General features: G+C 45.3%; 1 protein-coding gene across 8 annotated transcripts in view; it reads right to left on the bottom strand.

Annotated features, from left to right (window-relative positions):
- KIF2C (kinesin family member 2C) overlaps window positions 1-23,781 on the bottom strand; it is a 69,114-nt gene that overhangs the window by 14,694 nt on the left and 30,639 nt on the right. For all 8 annotated transcript variants that reach the window (XM_073357929.1, XM_073357925.1, XM_073357924.1 and 5 more), the window contains 10 exons: window positions 20,630-20,743; window positions 18,976-19,076; window positions 16,431-16,526; window positions 12,177-12,231; window positions 11,918-12,080; window positions 11,469-11,559; window positions 7,465-7,528; window positions 6,438-6,529; window positions 5,804-5,946; window positions 2,658-2,862 (listed from right to left, as the gene is read on the bottom strand). In XM_073357929.1, coding sequence (XP_073214030.1) covers window positions 2,658-2,862; window positions 5,804-5,946; window positions 6,438-6,529; window positions 7,465-7,528; window positions 11,469-11,559; window positions 11,918-12,080; window positions 12,177-12,231; window positions 16,431-16,526; window positions 18,976-19,076; window positions 20,630-20,743 — 1,124 coding nt within the window. The remainder of the gene's footprint in view (window positions 1-2,657; window positions 2,863-5,803; window positions 5,947-6,437; window positions 6,530-7,464; window positions 7,529-11,468; window positions 11,560-11,917; window positions 12,081-12,176; window positions 12,232-16,430; window positions 16,527-18,975; window positions 19,077-20,629; window positions 20,744-23,781) is intronic.

Genomic DNA, 23,781 nt, shown 5'->3' with positions numbered 1-23,781 from the left:
GGGGGGGGGGGGAAGAGGAGGGGAGGGTCATCTCTATGCAGACAGCTGGCACAGCAGACCTCAAGTGAACTGCCCAATGACCACAAGTTCCACTAAGGGACAAAGGTACCCAGCCAGGTTTATTGTCGACAAAGCACGGTACTAGTATCCTGCAGACTCTACCAGACCATTAATACATGTATGCCAATAACAATGGACCAGCTCAATGAATGGTGGGACTTTCCGTTCCTCCTTAAAGCCAGACAAAGATAATCCCTCCAAGATACATCTTTACACCCCAATACAAACAAGTTAGTACGGCCCCTTTGACATAGTTACTGCCCCCTGACATCGCTAGTTATCACCCATCATCTTGTACATGTTGGTTCGATCAAAACGTCTCCCTTACGGACTGTCATCCTGACCTTATCTTTTAGGAGGGGTCAGTGTGTTCTGGTTATCCTTGAGGAATGTTTTTGTACCATCCTTGATATTGGGATGTTCTGGTACCACTTAATGTCGGGATGTCTTTTCGTGAGTACTCCAACTAGCACTTCTAGGAATGTGTATTTCTGCAATACCAGCCCTCTTTTTGCCAGATTGTGAGCAGGTCCTGCCTCGTACCAGGCCTCTAATAGAACGGGTTACGTCTCAGGCTCTCTTCCTACTACACCAGGGAGGGGATGATGGAGGCCAGGGAGACCATGTGAAACTTCAACTTCCTGCGAGACTTGTTGAGGCATCGCAGGTCCAGAATGGGTCTGAGGCCCCACTTTTGCTTTCGGGATTAGGAAGTAGCAGGAGTAAAATTCCTGTCCCTTCATGTCCCAAGGGACCTTCTCCACCACCCCCATATACAGGAGGTTCTCAATCTCTTGAACAAATAGTTGCTCATGAGAAGGGTCCCTGAAGGATGGCCAAGAATTGCAGGATATAGTCCTGAGATACTATCTCTAACTCCCAGTGGTCCAAGGTGACCTGTGACCTGGCTGAATGGTAGGGATGAAGATGGTTAAGAAAAGAACAAGGTGGATCCGGGGAGTTGACTGGGACGTTGCTCTCAAGCACACCTTCAAAATGAGTGCTTCTGGCCCCTGGGATGCTTTGGTGGGCCGGGCTGTGTGAGCGAGCGGGGAGAGGAAGGGTGGCAATGACTAAAGCTTGTGTCTCTATCCCTTCTCCTTGCAGGTCCCTGTCGAGGCTGCCAAGGCCTTGGTGGCAGCGGCCGGAACTGCTTCCTCGACAATTGCAGCATATGCAGACCCAAGGAGCGAAGGTGGTCCGAGTGTCCTGTAGGCCATGCAACCATGAGTCAGTCTGTTCCACAAAGAGGCCATTCCCATCAAATGGGAGATCTTGAATTGAGGCCTGCATTTCTTGGGACAGGCCAGTGGTCTGAAGCCAGGAGCTGCGCCTCATCACCACCGCCAATGCGGCCACCCTAGCCACCGAGTCAGCCGTGTCCCACGCCATTTGAAGGGAGCACCTTCCCGCCGCCATACCCTCTCCCCCCCCCAGGGTGCCAAACTCCTGGGCCAAGACCTGGGGCAGGGACTCCTTGAACTTACAAAGGGAGTCCCATGAGTTAAAACTGTATCTGCCCAAGAGAGCCTGGTGGTTCACCACATGGAACTGAAGGCTAGCTGTTGAATCAATTTTCCTCGCAAAAAAAGGAAGGAAGGACTGCACACTGAGATCGAGGTACTAGGGGTAGAGTCCAGCCAGGAAGGCTCAGAAGCTGGGTGGAGAGCAGCCTCCATGAGGAGGGCCCTCAGATGGATGTCGTGCTCTTTCTTGGTCCTGGGCCGAAAGTTTTTGCAAATGCGACTTCCCCAAGCACTTCAGGCAGCTGCTCTGGGGGTCACTAACAGCCACAGACCTGCTGTAGTCCAAGCAGAAATCCCCGTTGGGACTCTAACTACTTAACACAAACTACTATAAAAAAAAAAATTATTTGCAAGGCCCTAAGGCTCGAAGTCGAAAAAGACAAAACTGCTAGCCAAGGACAAGGTTCTGACTAACCACCACGAGCGATAAGAAGGAACTGAAGGGGTGTAGGGCCAACAGTGCCTAATATACCAATGCATGAGCGCAGCACTCAAGAGGGCACCACAGTCGATCCTATGGATACCTCTAAGGCAAAAATCTCCGACAGCCATGCACATAGGCGTGCACACACCTAGAATGGAATCGGCATGAGCAAGCACTCGAAGAGCTAGTTAATAATGAGCTATTGTAGCAGCACCTAGAGGACTCAAGCAGGGTCAAGGCCTCATTCTGCTAAGTGCTATACAGACACAAAGGAAGATATGGCCCCTGCCTCAGAACTTTTAGTTGTTTGACTCTTCAGGAACACCTTATGATTGTCTAACTGCTTAGACTTTTAAATAGACTTCTTGGGTAGAGCTTCAGAGAATTGTTATAGCAGTCTCTGGGCTGACAAGGTTTAAGCGATTGGATTCCTGACAAAAGGATTCTGAATGGAAATACATGCAGCATAACTTTCAATGTACAGAGTTGGGCTCCTTTGAGGATGGTCCATTTTTAAAAAATATAGACTAAAAAAGCATCCTGTAAGGAACAGCCCTGCATTGCAAGAAGATGGATCAGATAATCCAATAGGTCATTTCCATCCAAACTTTTCTGATTAACATTGACGTTGCTCTGAGTTACTCTACCTTCAAAGCCAGAAGGCTCTTGTTTATTTCTGCCCCTTCCATGCGTGTCTGCCGATCAGCACTAGAAGTATCCGCACCTCTCTCATTTCCAGCTAAGTCTACCAAGGAAAATTTGCCATGTAGTTTCCCTCTTCTGCGTAGTATGATTTGGAAGCAGGCATGTGATCGTGAGGAGCTAGAGTTTGCAAAGGTCTGTCCAGATGTCCTGTAGCAGAGACATGGATGAAGTTTATTACAATTTTAGATGTCACAAAGCATATTTCATGCCTAGCTCCCCCAGCACTATGCAAGAACATTCATAATCTATTCACAAATGAAGTCAGTAAAAAAGTCTAGTTTATCTGCTCAGTTTTATTAACAAAAACAAAAAAACTCACTGTTAGACATTAATCCAATTGAATTAAAAAAATAATTCCATTATTTCCACAGCTTGATTTAATCAAGCCCTAATCCTTCTCTGCTATACTCCTTTGCAGACACTCCCATTATCTCTTCAAGAGACTCTGAAGCTGTATATGGAGGCTGTCACTAGTACTAAGGAATATTTTTGCAGACTGCATGGAGAGAAATGCTTCAGAAACAGTGTTACCACCAACCCCAGCTAGCAACAGGAAATACATCAACCCCTGTACCTCAGAAGTCTGACCTTGAGGTTTTGTAGTTTGAGGGTTCACTGTCAGCAATTAGAGATGTCTCAGGGTACAGAATCAGCTTTCCTAGCTAGAATGCCTCTGACTGACTACTCAGATTCTTTACAGGTATTTAATGCCTAGAATGATACCTGCCCTCTCTTGAAGCCTTATAGCTCACATTCAGTTTCCCTACCATTTTTATCCTGGAATAGACCACACCTCATGCCATATCATGTTTCCACTGTAAGATGAAACAGGTTCCTTATTTTGGTACAGTTTACCCATTGTTTAGTACCATTTACACTTGGGTACCAGACCCCTGCCACCTATCCAGTCAAGTCAGTCCAGCAGTTTACTTCTCCCAAACTGCTGCCTGATGCACTGTTGATGCTCTGAAATCCTTAAAAGGATTTTTTAAGTATATGTTCATTATTAACCCCTGGAGGATTGACAGGTCCAGATTTGGTTTGCTACAGGGCAGCGATACATGTTTTCAGCAAGTATATGATGTGATCCTAAGAATCCCTCAATGCCAGCTAGCAAAGGGCTCTCTGTTCTGTCAGCAACTCCTATCAGGCCTGACAAACCCACTACACTTAACACACTGCTTTCATAGCATTTATCCAAGAAGTGTCTTGTGCAGTATCAGATGAAAGCCGATGACACACTGGTTGTCACTATTGTTGTGAAATGTATGCACTCACTCTATATGATAAATTGTGTGAGCCTACTGATACTATGCCATAAAGTCTGTAACTAAACAAAGGGAAAAACAAATTCTCTTCCAGACAGAAGGGAAGAAAAGTCTCTGTACAATGTAAATTAAGCATGGTAAAGCTGACATAAAGGAAGCCCCATTTGCGTGCAGAGTCAACAGGAAAAACAGGCTGATGAGGAGGGGATATGAACTCAACACAGCACTAGCATACCAGAGAACAAGCAACTGGGAAGAAGTCTTATTTGGGCGGTGCATTTCAAAAGGACACATTTCAAAGATTTACTGGACTACTGAAGAAGGGAAAAGAACCCCTTTGTAGGACAAAGGAGGATTCATGAAAATCTGAACCCTGGTTATGACTGAAAACTCAGCAACTCTGTCAGAGTGAATTCTGGAGAGGACCTCTAGTTGATTAACAGTTACCCTTCCTATTCAATCAGTGTAGACTTAGGATTGCATTTGATATTTTATTTGTAACCTGATCTTAATATTCTTACTCAACTACTCATTTGAATCTCTGTTCTTTATTAAATAAACTGATTCTTTTTTGTATTATAACTACATCTCAGCATTGTAGTATTAAGCAAAGTGTGAATCCTATATTAGATCAAACAACTGTTCCCTTTGGGAGACAGCAGACTCGGTAACTACTGTGTGTGGCCAGTGACAGGGGCCAGACACTACAGGCAGATGCTTCTGAGGTGCACCTAATAGCCTGTAAAGCAAAACAGGACTGGTAGAGTCCTGAGGAGAGCATGAATGGCTGAAAGGCTGGTTGTGTTCAAGAGCTGACACCCAGCTACCACAAGATAAACTCCCTCATGCCAGAGGTCGGAGGTAAAAAGGTGACATACAATCCTGGGCATGCCAAGGAAGTGTCACATATGGGTGTGGATGTTTAGTATGATGGCAGATAAACTACCTTCATAACCCCACCCTCCCCTGATCTCCATTACCATCTACTGCCTGAAAAGTTCCCCTCCCACCTTTAGGGAGACAAAAACTCTTCATAACATATTACTGTAGGAAGTATTAGAGTTTGGAAAGGTTTAAAAAAAAATAGTCAATGTAAGTTGAATGTGCTTAGGGAGTTCTAGACTAAGAAAGGGTTAGGGTAGATCAATGCAGACATTCAGTGTTACACACAAGGCCTTCCCTAAAATAAATTTTGTATTGCACTTCTAGCCTCTTCAGAGTCATGACAAGACTGCTTGCTACTGAACTCTTATAAGTTGGAGGAAAAACTTCTCTAAAAACTCAACTAGTTACGAGAGGGGAGCTTCACAGAGAAGCCACCACATGGTGTGGAATCAGCAGTGCGCAACCATGCTGCCACCACTGTTTTTCAACCGTGATATGGGAAGAGCCTTCAAGAGTTCGGATGTGTTACGTGACCATCAAATAGCATCAGACAGTCCTTGCCTCCCACTCAGAATCCTGTAGTGCACAGGTGCTGCACCACAGACATCCTGTGGTTCTGTTAACCAGACAGTTACCTTGATAGGTTTTGAATATTATGCATTAGCTAGCCATGTTTAAAACCTATTGCAAGACACCCATGTCCATGCTTTCCCATCTCTGGGATTTGGTCTACTGGCTGATTTTCTTTCTTTTCCTTAGAGTCAAGGTGCTACGGCATGTGCTTGTTATTGGGGGACAAAGTTCATTGCCCCTTATTTTAAGCCTGGTTATAGATACCCTATAGAGACTTGTAATAGGAAATAAAAGGCTGGAAAACTTTAAAAAAAAAAATCACATCACACACATTAAGGAAGCAGAAGCCCAGGGAGACAAACCTGCAGGCACTGCCCATCTCGATCATTCTGATCACGTCATCTGCACAGCTGACTTGTCTTTCTTGGAGGCCAACTACTTGGACCTGCTGCTTTCCATCCTCAAGCACTCGGAGTTTTGCCTTCTTATTCAAGAGATCAAACACCTGTATTTGAGCAAGGAGATGGAGATGCACAAGTAAAGAACCATCCCCTACACCAGGGGTTCTCAAACTGGTGGTTGGGACCGCTCAGGGGGTCTTGAGGTTACTACATTGGGGGTCATGAGCTGTCAACCTGCACCCCAAATCCCGCTTTGCCTCCAGCATTTATAATGGTGTTAAATATATTTTAAAAAGTGTTTTTAATTTATAAAGGTGGGGGAGGAGAAAAGAGTCCACACTCAGAGGCTTGCTATGTGAAAAGGGTCACCAGTAAAAAAGTTTGAGAGCCACTGCCTACACCTATTTCACAGTTTCCTCATTTAAAGGAGAGGTACACAGCATGAATTATGCATATCCCAGACTTTCCAATTCAATACCAGAGGCACAAAGGGCCCATGTTCCAGCAAGGACATGCAGATAGCTAAATAAAATCGTACCATGTATCAAATGCATGGTCAAAATACTTAGACTAAAATCAAGACACAAGATCTCACCTTTCCATTATATATTTCAAAGAATGTCACATAGACCTCCAGGTCTTGATTCCTGTACCTGGGTTGGCTTTGAAGGAGGAAGACATCTCGTGCTGATGGGGAAAGGAAGAAAAAAACATGACCTAACCAGATTTTAGAACAACAATTTCAGCTGCCTCTGGGACTCTGCCCCTTCCAAAATTCTTCACAGCAAGGCAGTTATAGTATCTAGTAGCTGGAATGACAACTGCCCCAGCCAGATAGTAGTGGAGTTATCTGTACAAGACTACTCCTCCAAATGAAACTGATTTCAGCTGTGTCCTCATTAGGACTGAAAAAAAGAAAGGGATTATGTGAGCTTCTACTTCTCAAGTTATCAGTGAGCAATGATTTTATTTTCTGGCTTGGTTAATACAGTCAAGTTTTAACTTTGCAGAACATTGCAATCCTCTGTAGCTTTGAATCACTTGTTAAAAAACAAAAAAGCGTTAGTTGGGATTCCTAGACAAGGAAACTTTCAGGTACAGTTCAGCAAATAGAGGAAGATTCTAGTTTTGAAAGGGAGAGTTCAAAAGTAAATCCAACTCCTTCCACCACTCCCCCCGCCCCCCCCCCCCCAAAAAAACAAAAAAAAACCCAAAGCTTTCCTTTATGGCCAAGCTCTTACTACTAATTTGTTAGGAACCAGCAATACCCTATGCAACCAACCAACCACTCTGCCTCAGAGAATGTGTTTTGATCTTGATTAAATTATTTTTGCTCTAATAAAAATTACTGTTAATACCATTATATACAGAAGCTATATATTGGGTAATATCTATAGTTGGTGATTTACATAACTATTGCAACTAAATTTATCACTGCTTATTGGGAACAACACATGATAATCAGGATTTATAGGAATTCTTTAAATATTTATTCATAAAGAACTTTAAAATAAAGGCCTTATGGACTTCAATAACTTCTCATACATCTATATAGTAAAGTCTTTTATGAAGGAAAAATACTATATACAACTTGGATTAGAAAACTTGAAGAGTCAACTTACATGCAAAAGCATATATCCCCTTTGAGACATTCTGAGTTTTCCCAGAGAAGTCTCCTCCCATAGTCTACAAAAAAAAAAGCCATTATAGAGGTACAGTCCAAGCAAGTCAGGTTATCACTCAACTGTAGTTCTAACAATATTCTAGGAAAAAAGAGTCCACATGAACAGCCTGTGATCTCAATGGACTAACTAGACATGGTGCTATGCCATGTAATTCAGGATAAAAAGCTTGATGTAATTGTGTTAAGTCATTCTGAATGTTTGGAACTAGTCAGTGTGACAACCACGTTTTTTCCAGCACCTAGGACAGTAGTTACCAAACTGTGGGTTGCGACTCCAAATTAGGGTTATCTTTCAAGTTCCCAAAAAAAGGACACTGTAGAGGGGATGCCTGTGGCCTCACTCTCGAGGTGGGAGGCAATGTCGCTCCCTGTCATTGTGTCTGGAGCAAGACTGGGATGCAGCGACAGCTGTCTGTCAGCACCTCCCTGCATCTCCCCCTTCCCAGGGCTGGAAGCCAGAGCCAGGGTGGGTAGGATCCAGCAGCTGCGGATGCAGCAGGAAAGATCATTCGGGACGCGGAGCCAGCTCTTTCTGAGCTGCAATGTCTACTGTGAAAAGATCCTGGATGTTTCTCCTTTTATTTGAAAAATCGGCCTGGACAAAAGGTTGAGGATCAAAAAAAGAGGAAATGTTGGGAAAACCCAGACATGGTAACCCCACTCCAAGTGCAGTCATGCCATCAGCACATGGGGTCATAGCAATCCCTAATGTGTGGAGGACACTATTTGCTCTGCACCAAGTGACTTCACAAATGTACAGTGTGTGTGAGGTCACACTGTGCAGAGGACACCATTTTGTAGCGCATGTATGTAGCACACATATACGATGCATGAGAGGTCACGCTGTGTGGAGGGCACCATTTTGCTCTACAAAATTGTGTCCTCCATGCTGTCTGGGGTCCTGGAAAGAAATAATTCATTAAAATGGGGTCATACCAGCAAGAAGTTTGGAAACCCCTGACCAGGGACAAAGGGCCCCTCTAGGTGCTATGAAATGTAAGGGGAAATCATATGAGTTCCAGCCAACTATTTATCTACAAGCGAGAATTTGGGAGCTTGGCAAAGTAACCTGGCTTCCTCTGTTCAGAGAGCAAAAAAATTGCACTCCAAGATAGCAAAATTTTCCATGTGGCACTGAAAAGGCAGAATTCACTGTGTTTCCAAACCTGGCAGAACCTTATGTTAGTGTCACTGTGACTACTATCTTGCTCATCCGTCCACGCTGCTTTCAGTTCCAACAAAACTAAGGTAGCTGCTGATGTTAATTGCTGTAACAGTTATCAACACTACACCCTCTAAAGCCTGGAACTGCAGTTATTTAATATAAACCATTAGCCTAACAAGATCCAGTATCTTAGTCTGCCAGGGCTCAATGTATAGTACAAGTCCTTCCACAAGCAGCCATCTTTTCTAGCACTAGTTCTGATCCTGGATCAGTGATCAAAAATGGGAAAAATGTAGTTTTCCTACCTATAATTTGTATCTAGGTCTCCGAGTAGAATCTACTTAGCTGAACATCACTACTGGGACAGACCTGCCCATTCCATGCTAATGGAAGTGGCCTAAGCGTTTTGCCTGTGAAATCAGACAGTGCTGCTGGACCATAGCAGCATCAAACTGATAACCAGGAAGTTTTTAGATGAAACTAAATAAACCTGATATTTTATAGGTGTAAACATTTATGAGCCCATAGGATTCAATCAGTAAGGTATATAGGGAGTGGCCACAACCAGGGACCACCACCATTATAGGAATAAAAAAAGTTGCAAAGAAAACAACTCCTTTTGCATGCCTGGGTAACATGAATGGGAAATAAGCCATAAGACAATTCCTAGGCTACTTTTTGGACCTTTATCTCCCTTAGCATCAATCTTTTACATCAGGATTAGTCATTTGTCTAATCAACTGGCACTAACCAATCAGAGGTTTGAGTTAAAACACTTTGCTACATGACCTGGGGAAAATCATTACCAAAAAACAAACACAAGGCGGTGTATTAGGCTACTCTGACAGGTGACCTGAAGGGAGAGAAATTCAGGCTTAGTTCCAGTGATTGGAAAGCTACAGGGGAAGAAAACAGGTTCCAGTTACTGAAAGTCTAGTATTGAGTATCCTGTAGGCAAAAAAATGTCCACACTTGTAAGGTCTCCCCAACCTAAAAGCTGGCGTGATGGAGGCAGTGAACCAGGACCAGAGTGTGATACCACAGAACAGCTGCAGAAAGTCTGAAGTGAAAGAGAAAAGCTTAAGATACCTAACTCACAGCAATGAAGATCTGCCCACTCCACAAGTAATATCCAGATCAGGGGGTATCCATGTGTCACGTTATTGACTTGAACCAGGACCATATAGAACATGGTTGCAACCAAGGTCCTGTAGTGGCACCAAATCTTGTAATAAGGGGGTCAAATAAGGTGTCTAAGACAAGGTTATGGTTTGATGGTTATGATTATGCTATCTGTATGCATGTATCATTTTTGTATTGGCTCTATATTGTCTGTATTTCAAACTTGTGCTATGCTTCTGGGTGACACCCCCAGACAAGTTGGTGTCAGCTCTACCTAGCCTGCTTGACAGCCCATTAAGGGCCCTCAGATATACAACTGGCCCATTCAGAGAAGGCTGACACGCCTTGTGACTCAGCAAGGTATGCAGGGACATGTCTATGGACAGAGGTTTTTCCAGGCCATGGGATGGACAGCTTGTCTTTGGAACAAAGAAAGACCACATGGCATGAGACTATAAAAAGCTGCTGCAGCTCCTCCATCTTGTCTTCAATCCTGCTTCGTACCTGTGGAGGGTCTTTGCTACACTGAAGCTTTGAACCAAGGACTGAAAGACCCCTCCCAGCTGGGGATGTTCTCCAGAGACTTGATTTGAACCTGCCGTTTATTCCATCACTGCTACAAGCCTGAACCAAGAACCTGGCCATTACTGTATGTCATTGATTCCATTTAACCAATTCTAACTCTCGTCTCTCTCTTTTTCCTTTTATGAATAAACCTTTAGATTTTTGATTCTAAAGGATTGGCAACAGCGTGATTTGTGGGTAAGATCTGATTTGTATATTGACCTGGGTCTGGGGCTTGGTCCTTTGGGATCGAGAGAAACTTTCTTTTATTAGGGTATTGGTTTTCATAACCATTTGTCCCCATAACAAGTGGCATTGGTGGTGATACTGGGAAACTGGAGTGTCTACGGGAATTGCTTGTGTGACTTGTGGTTAGCCAGTGGGGTAAAACCAAAGTCTTCTCTGTTTGGCTGGTTTGATTTGCCTTGGTGTGCATAGAAACCCCAGCCTTGGGTTGTAACTGCCCTGCTTTAAGCAATTTGTCCTGAATTGGCACTCTCAGTTGGGTCCTGCCAGAACCAGCATCATTACACCATGTATGAGAAGAGGCTTATTTTTGTAAGTGTATTAAGTATTTCTGGAAGAGTTCAGAGAGCCTTTAAAGTGTACATCTTCAAAATATGATACAAACAATCCTTACACCTCTTGAGTGCGCTAGTACCCTATTTCACAAGCTGGGGAATGAAGGCAGAGAGATTGAGACTTGCCTGAGGTTAGTGACAGAGCCAGGATTACAAGTCAGCAGGGCCTGGTCCTGGTCTTCAACCACTAAACAACATTGCCAGAGTCAGCCTCATTACTTTCTCAGCAATAAGAAAAGGAGTACTTGTGGCACCTTAGAGACTAACCAATTTATTTGAGCATGAGCAATATGAAAGGAAGCAGCTATTCGCTTGCTGAAGTTTTAATGGTTACTAACTCACCTCTTGGTAAGGTAAGTGAACTCTCTCCATTATCATTTCAAAGGACGATCAAAAACCAAGATCCAATTGCTGGATGAAAGGCTATTTACCTTAAATATCCAAATGTGCTTTAATCAGTTTATCTAAACTGAGATATTGGAGGCCTTTAGAAGACAGCCAGTCACTTACATGCGTTTTGCCGCTGCCTGTTTGGCCGTATGCAAAACATGTAGCCTTTCCACCCTCAAAGATGGTCTGTACAAGAGGCCTTGCAGTGAACCTAGGAATTTAGAAGTATAAAAAGAATAAGGCACAAAGAAAGGAGGCACTCTCCTGACTAGCCCATACTTGGCTTCAGCCATCACTATACTTCTAGAATCTTCAAATAATTCCCAGGAATACAACAAATGGCAGTGGATTCAGTAGTAAACATTAAGATCAGACAGAAACTAAGCTAAGGGCTCCTGTTAGATGTTTCACAGTCCACTGGTCTCTACCAAAACCAAATATGGTTAGCTGGATTGTAAAATATCAATCCCTTTAAACTAAGACAATCTGAGATAGTAACCCTTTATGTTTTCATTCCCACCATGTTAATCCTGTGCTGCTCAGGCCCATTATGTAAGATGATACATTACCTATAAACCACTTCATTGGAAGCAGTTTCATCAAATGAAAAATCAAATCTAAATGCCTGGGTCTCGAGATATTTTGTTAGGTCCACTTTCAACTTTGGCTCATGCACCAGCAGGACACACTTGCTGGGAACTGTAATCACATCACATTCCTTCTTGTGAAGTTCTGTTGATGGAAAAAAAATATTTGTAACATGAATGAGTAACGTCAAACTGGCATCTGATTCCAGGCTAAATTTTGCCAATACAGACACACACTTACCTTGCTTATTTAAAGGGCGCTTCCTTACACAAACACAGATCCTGCGCTCTTCTATCTTTAAGAGAAGGAGAGGTTACAGTGAGACTGAATACAGAGTATCACTATTCCCCCCCCCCACCACACCTGTGCTAAATCAGTGTTGCAGTGGAGGCTGTAAGGATACAAGGGCCTGGTCTACACTACAGCATTAGGTTGACGTAAGGCAGCTTACGTCAATCTAATTATGTCAGCGTACACAATACAGCCCTTCTCCTGCCAGCGTAAGTGCCCTACTACACCAACATAACTCCACCACCACAAGGGGCGTAGGGCTTATGTCAGTGTAGTTCAGGTGACGCAGTGTCCCTGTAAAAACTGCGTTACTTGCATCTATTGGCTGTCATTCTTGTCAATTTCATGGCTCCATACTCTGCAGCCAGGCTCCTGCCTGGTCTCTGCTCCAAGCTAGGCTGCCACCCAGGCTCCCCACAGGGAGCCACAGCTGGCTTCCTGGCTCCATTCCTTTCTGGGAATGGAGTAACCATCTGGACACTGGGTGCAGATCTCCCTGCTGGAAGCCAGGCTGCCCCCCACGGCTCCCTAACAGAAACAGGGTAGCCACAGCAGGCTCCAGGCATGGATCTCCCTGCCTGGAGCCTGGCTGCCCTCCTGGGGTTTTGGCCCCTGCTCCCTACCAGGAGCACAGCTGTGCCCAGCAGGGAGCTCCACATCCAGAGTCCTGTTAGGTACCATGCCCCTGGTGGGGAGCCAAGAGGCCTGGTGCAGCTGCCCCATTCCTTGCGTGGAGCCACGGGTGGAAAAAGAGGAAAGGGGCAGCCTGACAGGGAGCTGAGAGCCCTGAGAGCCATTGTCCCCTTAAGTCAGTGGAAGTGCTCCTGGTGAAGACGTACACCACTGACAGGAGGAGGATAGTGTGGATGTGAACCACCACAGTAATTACTGCCATGGCTGTATGTCGACCTAATGTAGGTCAACTTAAGTCTATAGGGTAGAAATGGCCAAGATCACTAATATCTCCTCCCCATCACTATTCTGTGAATACCACCAGATTTCACTCTAATTCTACTGATCAGAGCAGAGCCATTGTTGGCAGGTTATCTAAGACCATATCCTATTATTGCAGAAAGCTCACCCTGCTGCAAAGATCTATACATAGTGTGTTGGGCTAATGACAGCCTGGTCCAAAACAAATTAAAAATCCAAACAGACATGATAATTTGCAACGTTTGTAATCCATGTGCCAAATTCAGCCCCCCAGTAGCTCCTCTGATTTGAGTGGGACACACTAAGGTTGTATTTGAATGTATACGAGGGATGCAGCACCACCATTCGCTTGGTCGAAGTGGAGACCGCCGAGATTCCGATCCGGAGCAGAGTTAAGTAGGGCTGTCCCCTCAGCCCCATCATCTTTAACCTTGCCATGGAGCCGTTGCTGCGAGCAATCTCCAATGGCCCAGATGGCTTCAACCTCCACAATGAGAGGGTGAGCATCCTGGCTTACACGGATGACCTGGTCCTGACCATGAACGACCCAGAGAACCTCCAACGTATGCTAGATGCCACCAGTCGAGCTGCCAATTGGATGGGGCTTCGCTTCAACGTAAAGAAGTGCGCAACTCTCCACATCGACGGCAGCAAAAGGGACTCGGTGCAGACAACAGGGTTCCAGATCCAGGGCGAGCCCATCATCCCCCTTACAGAGGGGCAGGCGTACCAGCATCTTGGCACGCCGACGGGTTTCCGTGTCCGGCAGACACCTGAGGACACCATTCAGGAGATCTTGCACGATGCCGCCAAGATCGACGCCTCCCTGCTAGCACCATGGCAGAAAATAAACGCCCTGAACACCTTCCTGATCCTCTGCATCTCGTTTGTCCTAAGGGGATCCTCCATGGCGAAGGTACCCCTCAAAAAGGCAGACAAGATCATCCGGCAGCTGGTGAAGAAGCGGTTGTTCCTTCCCCAGAGAGCCAGCAATGAGCTGGTCTATATCGCCCACAGGCATGGCAGTGCAAATGTCCCCCACATGGGTGACCTGTGTGACATCGCGGTGATCACCCATGCCTTCCGCCTGCTGACATGTCCCGACGCTACGGTAAGGAACATTGCAGCAAACGCCTTCCAGGACGCGACAAAGAAGCAGATCGGCAGAGCCCCCTCCAACCAAGACGCTGCCAGCTTCCTGAGCGGTTCTCTGGATGGCGAATTCGGATGGGACGGGCACGACATCGCTTCACTGTGGTCCCGCACTCACAATGCCACGCATCGCCTGGGGAAGCGCATCGGCCGCCGCTGGGAGCAGTGCGAGGAGCACCAGGAGCTGGGAGTCCTGGTGCTGCAGATCAGGCCCGACAACAACACCATCGTCACCCCGAGCGCCAGGGGCATGCTGGAGAGGACTCTGAAGGCAGCCATCCACTCACTGTGCATGGAAACCCTGAAGCATAAGCCGGACCAGGGTAAAGCCTTCGAACTGACCAGCAAATGGGACACCAGCAACCACTTCCCCGCTGAGGGCAGCTTCACCCGTTTCACAACTGGCATTTCATCCACTGTACCCGGCTCAACTGCGTCCTGCTCGATGGAGCCGTCCGCCACAGGAACTGAGACAAGTGTTGCAGGAAGTGCGGCTACTCCAACGAGACCCTGTCCCACGTCCTGGGCAGCTGCAAGCCCCACTCCAGAGCCTGGCAGGTGCACCACAACGCCATCCAGAACCGCCTGGTGAAAGCCATCGCACCACACCTGGGGGAGGTCGCCGTGAACTGCGCCATCCCCGGTACTGACAGCCAGTTGTGACCCGACACGGTAGTCACCGACGAGGCCCAGAAAAAGATCATCCTCGTCGACATCACGGTCTCCTTTGATAACAGGACCCCAGCCTTCCGCAAAGCCCGAGCTCGTAAGCTGGAAAAATACTCTTCCCCCCCCCAGCCGACACCCTGAGAGCAAAAGGGTACGAGGTGCAGATCGGAGCCCTGGGCGCTTGGGACCTCTGCAACGAGCGTGTGCTGCGGACCTGTGGGATCGGTCGACGCTACGCATGGCTCATGCGGTGTCTCCGTCTCGGACACCATCCGATGGTCCAGGGACATCTACATCGAACACATCACCGGCCACTGACAGTATCAGGTGGTGTGAGCCGGTACGACATCATGCATCCACTATGGGAAAGGGACAGAGACTTTTTCCATTGGACCATACGAACTGGAACCATAAACTCACTGAACATTAAATCTCTCCAAGTGAGGGTAAATCCATCCTCATCATCGTATCCACTCATTATACTCCACACCTGAACATAGCCATTATATGAACAACAAACCCCCATATCTCAATGTTTGTACTTTGACCCATTAACCTTTAACCCCCAATCGGGGAGATTGCAGATTATGTATTTCTTTACACCTGGTGCAGCTAAACCAAATTTCGCACCCCTTGCTAATCTGTACCTTATTCCCTGATAACCAGAAACTTCTATGCTTAAACCCTGTACCGTTTTCTTTTTACTTCAACATCATAATAAAATTATTAAGTCTGTAATCACCAGATTTGCATATTGCGAAGTTAACTTCACAGTGACCTCACTAGATCTGAGCTCTTCACATTGCAGTCAATTTAGGCATCGCTGCAGTCCAGCTACAGGATCATTTTGTTGGGGAAAGTCCACATTCTGCATGTCACTGGCTGAGCTTAACCAGAAGAGGTATTTAAAGAATTTGTGGACTGGGCAAATCTCTATTCTGCAGCTTGGTGGTATTTACAACATCACCGCTTAGTTTTCAGCCTCCTCATGTTAGAGGCATTTGACCAACATATCAAGAGTTTGGAATAGGGGTCAACAGCTAGCAAGCTGCATTTTACTTCTCTGGACTCAAGTTTTGTCATTGACAGATCAGAGTAATATTTTTCCAAGGCTAGGATGATACTTCAGTTATTCTGGCATTCAATGTAGTCTTAACTCCAGAAGTGGCAGTTTCCACCACCACCTTCACAGCTTGTTCTGCTGATCTGCTTTGAAGTTACTCCTAATATTTAACTTACATTTTCCATGTTGCAGTGTGAGCTCAATACTAAGCCATGATGTCGCACTGTTCCTGCTTATCCATGGTACACCAAGTTAAACTAGGCAAGTTCAAGTATTTCTGGTTAAGTCTTCGATAATCACTATCGAAGCACGAGTGTTCAATGAGCGGAAAAAAATCACAGATGATATTGGTACATTGCAGTCAATGATTCCAAATATTTACTTACTGGGTCATTCATAGATATTGGTTGGCAGTCTAAAGTAGCTCTGAATTCCTTGATCATCCGTGCAAACTCCCAGTTTGGACAGCTGCTATCGAATTCCTGCAGGGCAGTGACAGACATTAGCTTTAGCAAACCGCCAAAAAAGGTGCTGCCTAGGAGTACAAAGGGCACTAGTCTGTGTGCAGCTAAAGAACTCAGTTTATTGTTACTCTGTCCTCATGCTGCAAAGACATGTGAAAGACTCTGGAACTAGAAATAACCTGACTGAATGATTAGGATTTCTAATCTCATTTTGCTTGGAAGGGGGAATCTTCCTATGCAGCAGAAGGAACAGAGCTGAAGGAGTTTTCAGTACTCATTTTAACTGCTGATAAGCACACCTCCTCTCTACCCATCCATTGCCTTCTCCCACAAAAACACACCCTGTATTTCTCCATTTGTACCCCAGTTTTCCTCTACATAGTACCAAATCTGTGTGCTGTGTCTGCGTTGTAGCACCTCAAACAAACTGGGAAGTTTACACTGACTGCCATACCGATGAATTTTAAGACTGTTGACAATGCAGAACAGTAAGAAGAGCATTAAGTTTTATGCATGGTAAATTCCTCCCTGTGCATAGTGAGAAGAGATAAGAATACTGCATTATGTCTGCACTCCCTGAGGCAGATTCACATGACAGGGAAGAGAAGAGAACATTCAATACCCTGCCATTTGTCAATGAGTTTCAATATTGCAATTGTCACCACTTTGCTTTTCCATTGCTAGTGGCCAATCGTTTTGTTCAATTTATGCTTAGTTCAATTATCCAAAAAGTGATGAAATCTGTTTCAGTAAAATACTGCAATAGTTTCAAGAACATTGTGTTCATTTCTGGGCTTCAGGAAAGATGTGGACAAATTGCAGAAAGTTCAGAGGAAAACAACAAAAATGATTAAAGGTCTAGAAAATATGACCTATGAGGAAAGATTAAACAAACCCAGTTTTGTCAGTGTGGAGAAAAGATGACTGAGGGGGAACAGGAGAAGTCTTCAACTACATAAAAGGTTGTTATAGAGGAGGAGGAGGAGGAATTGTTCTTCATGTCCACTGAGGAGAGGACAAGTAGTAATGGGCTTCAGCTGAAGCAAGGGAGTTAGACATTAGGGAAAGCTTCTTAACTGTAAGGGTAGTTAAGCAGTACAACAAAGTTACCAAGGGAGGTTGTGGAATCTCCCTCATTGGAGGTTTTTAAGAGCAGGTTAGACAAACACCTGTCAGGGATGGTCTAGATCAGTAGTTCTCAAACTTTAGCAACCCGAGGACCCCCATTTTTATTTAAACATTTTCAGGGACCTCCAAGCCCTGCCACTCAGCCTCAGGCCCCACCCCACCCCTTCCCCCAAGGCCCCACTCTGGCCCCACCCTCCACTCACTCCATTCCCCCCTCCCTCCATCGCTCACTCTCCCGCACCCTCACTCACTTTCACCAGGCTGGGGCAGGGAGTTGGGGTGCAGGAAGGGGTGAGGGCTCCGTATAGGTGGCACTTACTGCAGGTGGCTCCCGAAAGTAACTGGCACATCCCTCTGGCAGTGGCTCCTAGGCAGGGGGGCCAGAGGATCTCTGTGTGCTGCCCTTGGCTGCAGGCACTGTCCCCGCAGCTCCCATTGGCTGGGAACTGAGGCCAATGGGAGTTGTGGAATCGGAGCTTGGGGCAAGGGCAGCATGCAAAAACCCTCTGGCCCCCTCATCCTCCCAAGGGCTGCAGGGATCTGCCGGCCACTTCTGGGACCAACATGGAGGCAGGACAGGCAGGAAGCATGCCTTAGCCCCACTGGACTTTTAGCGCCTAAAATCTCCCAGTTTGCCTTCAGTAGCCCCCCTGGAGATAGAGCCTGATTCCAGGAGACTCCTGGCAAAACTGGGAGGATTGGCAACCCTAGTTGATCAGCGGGGCTGGCAGCCCTGGACATGATTCTGCTCCCTCCCCCGAGTGCACCCCGTCCCCGCTCCTCCCCCCATCCTCCCAGTATCTCCTGCACGCCAGGGAATAGCTGTTCCCCAGTGTGCAGGAGGCGCTGGGAGGGAGGGGGAGGAGTTGATCAGCGGGGCCAGTGGACCCCCTGGAGTACTCTCTGGGACCCCCAGGGGTCCACAGACCCCCGTTTGAAAAACACTGGTCTAGATAATACTTGGTTCTGTCTCAGTGCAGGGAGCTGGTCTAGATGACCTATTAAGATCCCCCTCCAGTTCTACATTTCTATGATTCAGAAATGTCACCTGCAACTGAAAGAGCAAGTCTGGGGTTTAAAAGCCTTCAACTGCAGAAACAGCTACCCGGGAGATCCCTAAACAAATTCAGCCTGGAGAGAGCAGACAGGTTGTTTACATCCTTATGCATGACACTTTAAAACAAAATCCACAGCGAGTGTAAACTGAAACCAAACACTGGGCATGTTAGTCCAAAATGTGTTTTAGTTTGACCATTATAAACACACTATCCTATAGAATTTTTCTTATCCCAGTTTATTCTGGGGGAACCATGGGTTACTCCCTGATCAAATACTGCACCTGTGCCCGTTTTGTTCTGATCTCACTTATCTGGGCTCTCTTCTCTTCCCTCTTGCTTTTCATTTTCTCCATCTCTTTCACAATATTAGATTTCCTCCGAACTGGAAAAAGAGACATTTATATCACTTTTATGTGAAGTTGTTACCACAAACAAGTTTCTTTTAGGCAGAATAATTTCTTTATCTACACCCTCCCCCTGCCCATACACATACAAAACCCTCTTCTGTACAAACTGGGATATCATGACCTAGAGTCTTGTCCTGGAGAGGGTGTTCCTTATTAGTTGTGTCCAGTGGTTGTGACAATCCAGGTACAGACACCACAAGAGTCTGAATCCCAAGGAGTTAGCAACTGAATCAACTGGTTTTGTATGCAAGGTTGTTAATAAATACATCAAGTAAGGTCTTATGAAAGCTTGTAGTGTTCTGAACTTGATGGTCATTAGGAGATGTTTATACAGACTGTGGTTATGAATCTATGTACCTAGAGTATTGTGCTCATACACTGTACTACAATTTCAAATACACTTCACAACAGGCAGGGGCTCCTATTGAGCCAGGTGTTTACACAGAACTAAACACAAGTGATGATCCATAATACAGCCCAGGAAGAGAGAAACAGAACCATTACAGTTAATGGGAAGAGACTGAGATGCCTCAGCTATCAAGCAGAAAGGGAATTCCCCACACTCTGAATAACCATAATCTGAGAGAAAGAAAAAGGCTGCAAACCCTGTTAAAAAGGGAAGGGGGTTGAGGACAAAGGCTTCAGAAACTGAGGGGCAGCCTCTACGCAGGAAGCAGTCCATGAAACACTGGATCCCCTCTGCGACAGGGAGTATGGTGGGAAACTGTTCCGAGGCAATGGGTAACTATTAGAAAAGGGAATTTATCCAATATAGAAGTGTAAAGCCTGAAGTTGTATCTATGTGTATTTTGTGTAACTCGTGTTTGCCTTTCCTTACTAGTTCATCTGTGATTTTTTTATTAAATGAACTTTATTTTTACCTCAAGCATGTCTCTGCTGTGCAATCTGTGTGGAGTGTGCATGCCAAAGTGAACTGATAACTGGGGGCTGTTCATACCTTTGGGGGGGTGACAAGCAGAGAGGAAGTCAGGGTGCCTGGCAGTTACAGAACTTAGTAGACTTGGGACTGGACGGGCTGTTGGGAGTAACAAGGCTGGTGGAAGCCAGCGGAGAACTTTATGCTTGTGGGCTGGCTACTAGTGTCAGGGCTCCAAGCCACAGCAGCACAGCATTAAGGCACCTAAAGTTAAAAGGTAGGAGGTCACCTTATTGGTGTTGGCGATTCCCGTGCCCCCAGCAACAAAGGAAAAAAAAAAAAAAAGAAAAAAGTCAGTGACCAGTGGTGTCTTCACAAAGTATAGCTACCAGCTACTGAAGCTAGTTAGAAAGCCATTGTATTGCTATTCTGGGGTGGAGCCAGTCCTTCCTGGCAGATCTATTTGTATATCAGAACTGTACCATATTTCAATTTGAAGTCATCAGGATGTTTCCTTTTGCTGCTAAGCCACTTTCCAGGAAGTCATATTAAACCTCTGAGCATATGGGGAAACAATCTTAACTGACGCTGCTTAGAGATGCAATGCTGGTCAATGAGCCAGCCAGCCGTCAGACAATAGTTCTTATTTACCTGGATTTGCTGAAGAGCTGCTTCTGATAGATGGATGTTCTTCTATAACTTCATGTACATTTGTCAGTGAGGATTCTGTAGCACAATGTGGCCTGGTAGTTCGGGCTCGGCCAGCTGTTGAAAGAAAGCAGGTCAATGGAACGGTATCTGTTAGACCTCAGAAATGAGGGAGAACAGCCTTCCAATTTGTAGGGCCCCAAGACAAGAGTAGAGGGTGGGGAGGGAGAGGAGTCAGGCCATGAGCTGCCCTGCTCTCCAATTCTATGGCAGGTGAGGGAGATAGGGCTAACCCAGAAGGTACAGCACTTGTATGGGATGCAGGCACCCAGTGGCCATTTCATAGTAATTTAGTATAAAAAACTGCCAATCCAATAATAGTTCACAATCTGTAAGTGTTTCCTTTAATAGGCCAACATATAACAATGTAATAGGATAGTGCAGAATTCTGCTGTAAGGTTGTACTATACACACACCTTTAGCTTTATTCTCATTTGTGCGCACTATGGTACCGCCAATTATATGATCACATCTTTGCATGTATATGATCTAAGATAAAGTTACTTAAATACTTGACTATGGAACTGAAGATTACTGTAGTGAAGATATCTATGCACCATACCTTAGCTTCTGCATTTCCCATCTTTATTACTTACCTGTACAGCCTTAACATTGTTTTCATACAGATTTTTGACTGGATTTCTTAAAAATCAAGGTTTGCCCAGTGTCCAAATTGCAGGTCAAGTATATATTTCCACATAAGGCAGGTTATTTAAATGCATGAAGAGTGCAGGTTTTCTCTTGTTTTGTTTTTAAAGTGAGGCACAAGTGCTTCTCACCCCATACCAATCTCTCCTCTACCAGCAAGAGTTTAGAGATTTTGGCAGCATAACTCATGTAAAGGCTTAAATATGAGAGACAAGATGGGTGAGGTAATATCGTTTAAATGGACCAACTTCTGTTGGCAAAAGAGAGATTGCCTCACCCACCGTCTCCTTTAAGCCTTAAAGTAATTTATGATGCTTGAGTAGCCTTAGAACCTGATCTTGCTCCCACTGAAGTAGATGGAGACTTTGCCATTTATTTCAATGAGAATAGGGTAGGACTTTTAGATTTTTTCTTAAAAAGATTTTGGGAAGCTACAAAAAAAGTGCTGGCTAGGGGAAAAAGTGCCTATCGAGCTTGACTCCTATTAGAGGTCTGAGATTTAAATGAAATCAAGTTTCAAGATCTATGCAGTGCCTTCAGCCTTGGCTACATTTTTCAGTTTATGGATCTCATTGATAAAAGTCTGAAGATTAGGGCATTTGCCTACTTTAAGCAGTGTAACTTTAAAGCAAACTAGTTGAGAACTGTGCTTAAGAAAATGTTTTGCATCTGCATAACGATGCATGTCTAGCCTTAAAATTAGTTGTACATGCTGTTTCAGAGCCACAGATCTGTGCTATGCCCCAGCTTTTACACGGCCCCTTGGAGGAATCCCTTCAATGTACTAGACCAGCAAGGGGTCCAACTCTTCCACAACTGAGCCTCTGGGCTCCAGCACTTGTTTCACACCATGAGCTCTGCCCAGCGAGTCTAACTGGGGAAGACTCCTGTTCAGAGACACTTTGCTCTTCAGGGATCAGTGCACCTCAGCATGTATTTGCAGTGACACCAGGCAGCCTTTTCAAAGCAGAGCAGGGTTTATTAGTCAACTGGAACACAGCCTTGCGAAGTCCTTCGGTTACCATGGAGAAGCAAAGGTGGAGACAGTCCATACCAGCCAAGCCAGAGCTCCCATAGTGGTTTCCTCTCTCTGGCTATGCCTACAGTACAAGCGCTGCAGGGGCACAGCTGCAGCTACACTGCTGTAGTGCAGGCACTTACTACGGTGACTGGTGGGTTTTCTCCTGTGCTGCAGTAAATCCACCCCCCCAAAGACGCAGTAACTAGGTTGACCAAAGAATTTTTCTGCTGACCTAGCTGTGTCTACAGTGGTCGTTAGGTTGACCTAATACAGAGCACGGGGTGCAAAATTTCACAGCCCTGAGCAACATAGTTAGTTTTAGATGTAGATCAGGCCTGTCTGTCCATCCCAGGTGAGCTCCTGGCCTTTCGAGAGACACAACTCTTACCCTAGCCTCCTGTCACCCCAGGACACTGCCTTCTTCCTGCAGGCTCACGCTGAGTTCACATGTTCTGCCTGCCAGAGTTTCCTGTGGCTAGTTGTCAATTGTTCAGTTGTTGGGATTCTCATTGTCCTTCTGGATCCTCCACTGATAGGGTTGTTTCAGCCAGACCTTTAACCACCCATTCATTTCACCCCAGACTGTTATGTGATACAATGCACCTCATGTTTCCTGCTCTGCCCCAAGTGCTGATTTAACCTTTCAGTGTCTGTACATAGCAGTGCAAAGCACACAGAGAAACTGAGGCACACATAGGACTCCAATTAGTAGTTCCCACATTTGTCACACATGTGCAACAGGCAATTTAAAAAAAAAAAAATCAGCTTTGTTACACTTAAGACTACTTTTTCAAAGCCATAGCCCAATGTCTGCATGGAACAGACTGAGTTTTAACAAACAACCTCTCTAAAGTTCAGGGCCCATCATGAAAGCCGACATGGAACATGCAGCACACATGCTTTTGCTGTGTGAAGTAGCAAAATGAACAGTAGGAGCTACCAATAAAGCATTAAGTCTGCATTTCCAAAAGAACAAAGCAGGGCTCAAATACTTTCCTTACCCAATAGGTGTAAATACATGTGACTGTACCAGTAATCAATACTGCTGCAGAATTTGAAGTACTTTAGCTACACTCGAGTACATCCATATCCCCAATTAATGGAATCTGTCAACGCAGTACAGCTCAGAGGCAATCCAGCTTTTTTTGTCTCCAAATATTATCCTTATCTTAAGTTATCCTTGCTAAGTCTTTCAGATGAGATATAAAATGCATTAATAGCTCTTTTAGCAAGAGCAGGGCCATTACCCCTGCCATTCAAACCACATTGCCATGTGGGTAAAAATACACTTTGCACTTCCAAGAGAGCAGATACTTCACTTCCCATCCTAGCATTATGTATGCTATTGTGCACTGTTAAACAGATGTCAGATTCATCCCAAGACATGCATGTGGTGGATTAAGTGATTTATTTTTTCAACATCAGG

The sequence above is a fragment of the Lepidochelys kempii genome, chromosome 8 (genome assembly GCF_965140265.1).
Source record: "Lepidochelys kempii isolate rLepKem1 chromosome 8, rLepKem1.hap2, whole genome shotgun sequence".
NCBI classification, from domain to species: Eukaryota; Metazoa; Chordata; order Testudines; family Cheloniidae; genus Lepidochelys; species Lepidochelys kempii.
This window is presented reverse-complemented; position numbering and strand designations above follow the sequence as displayed.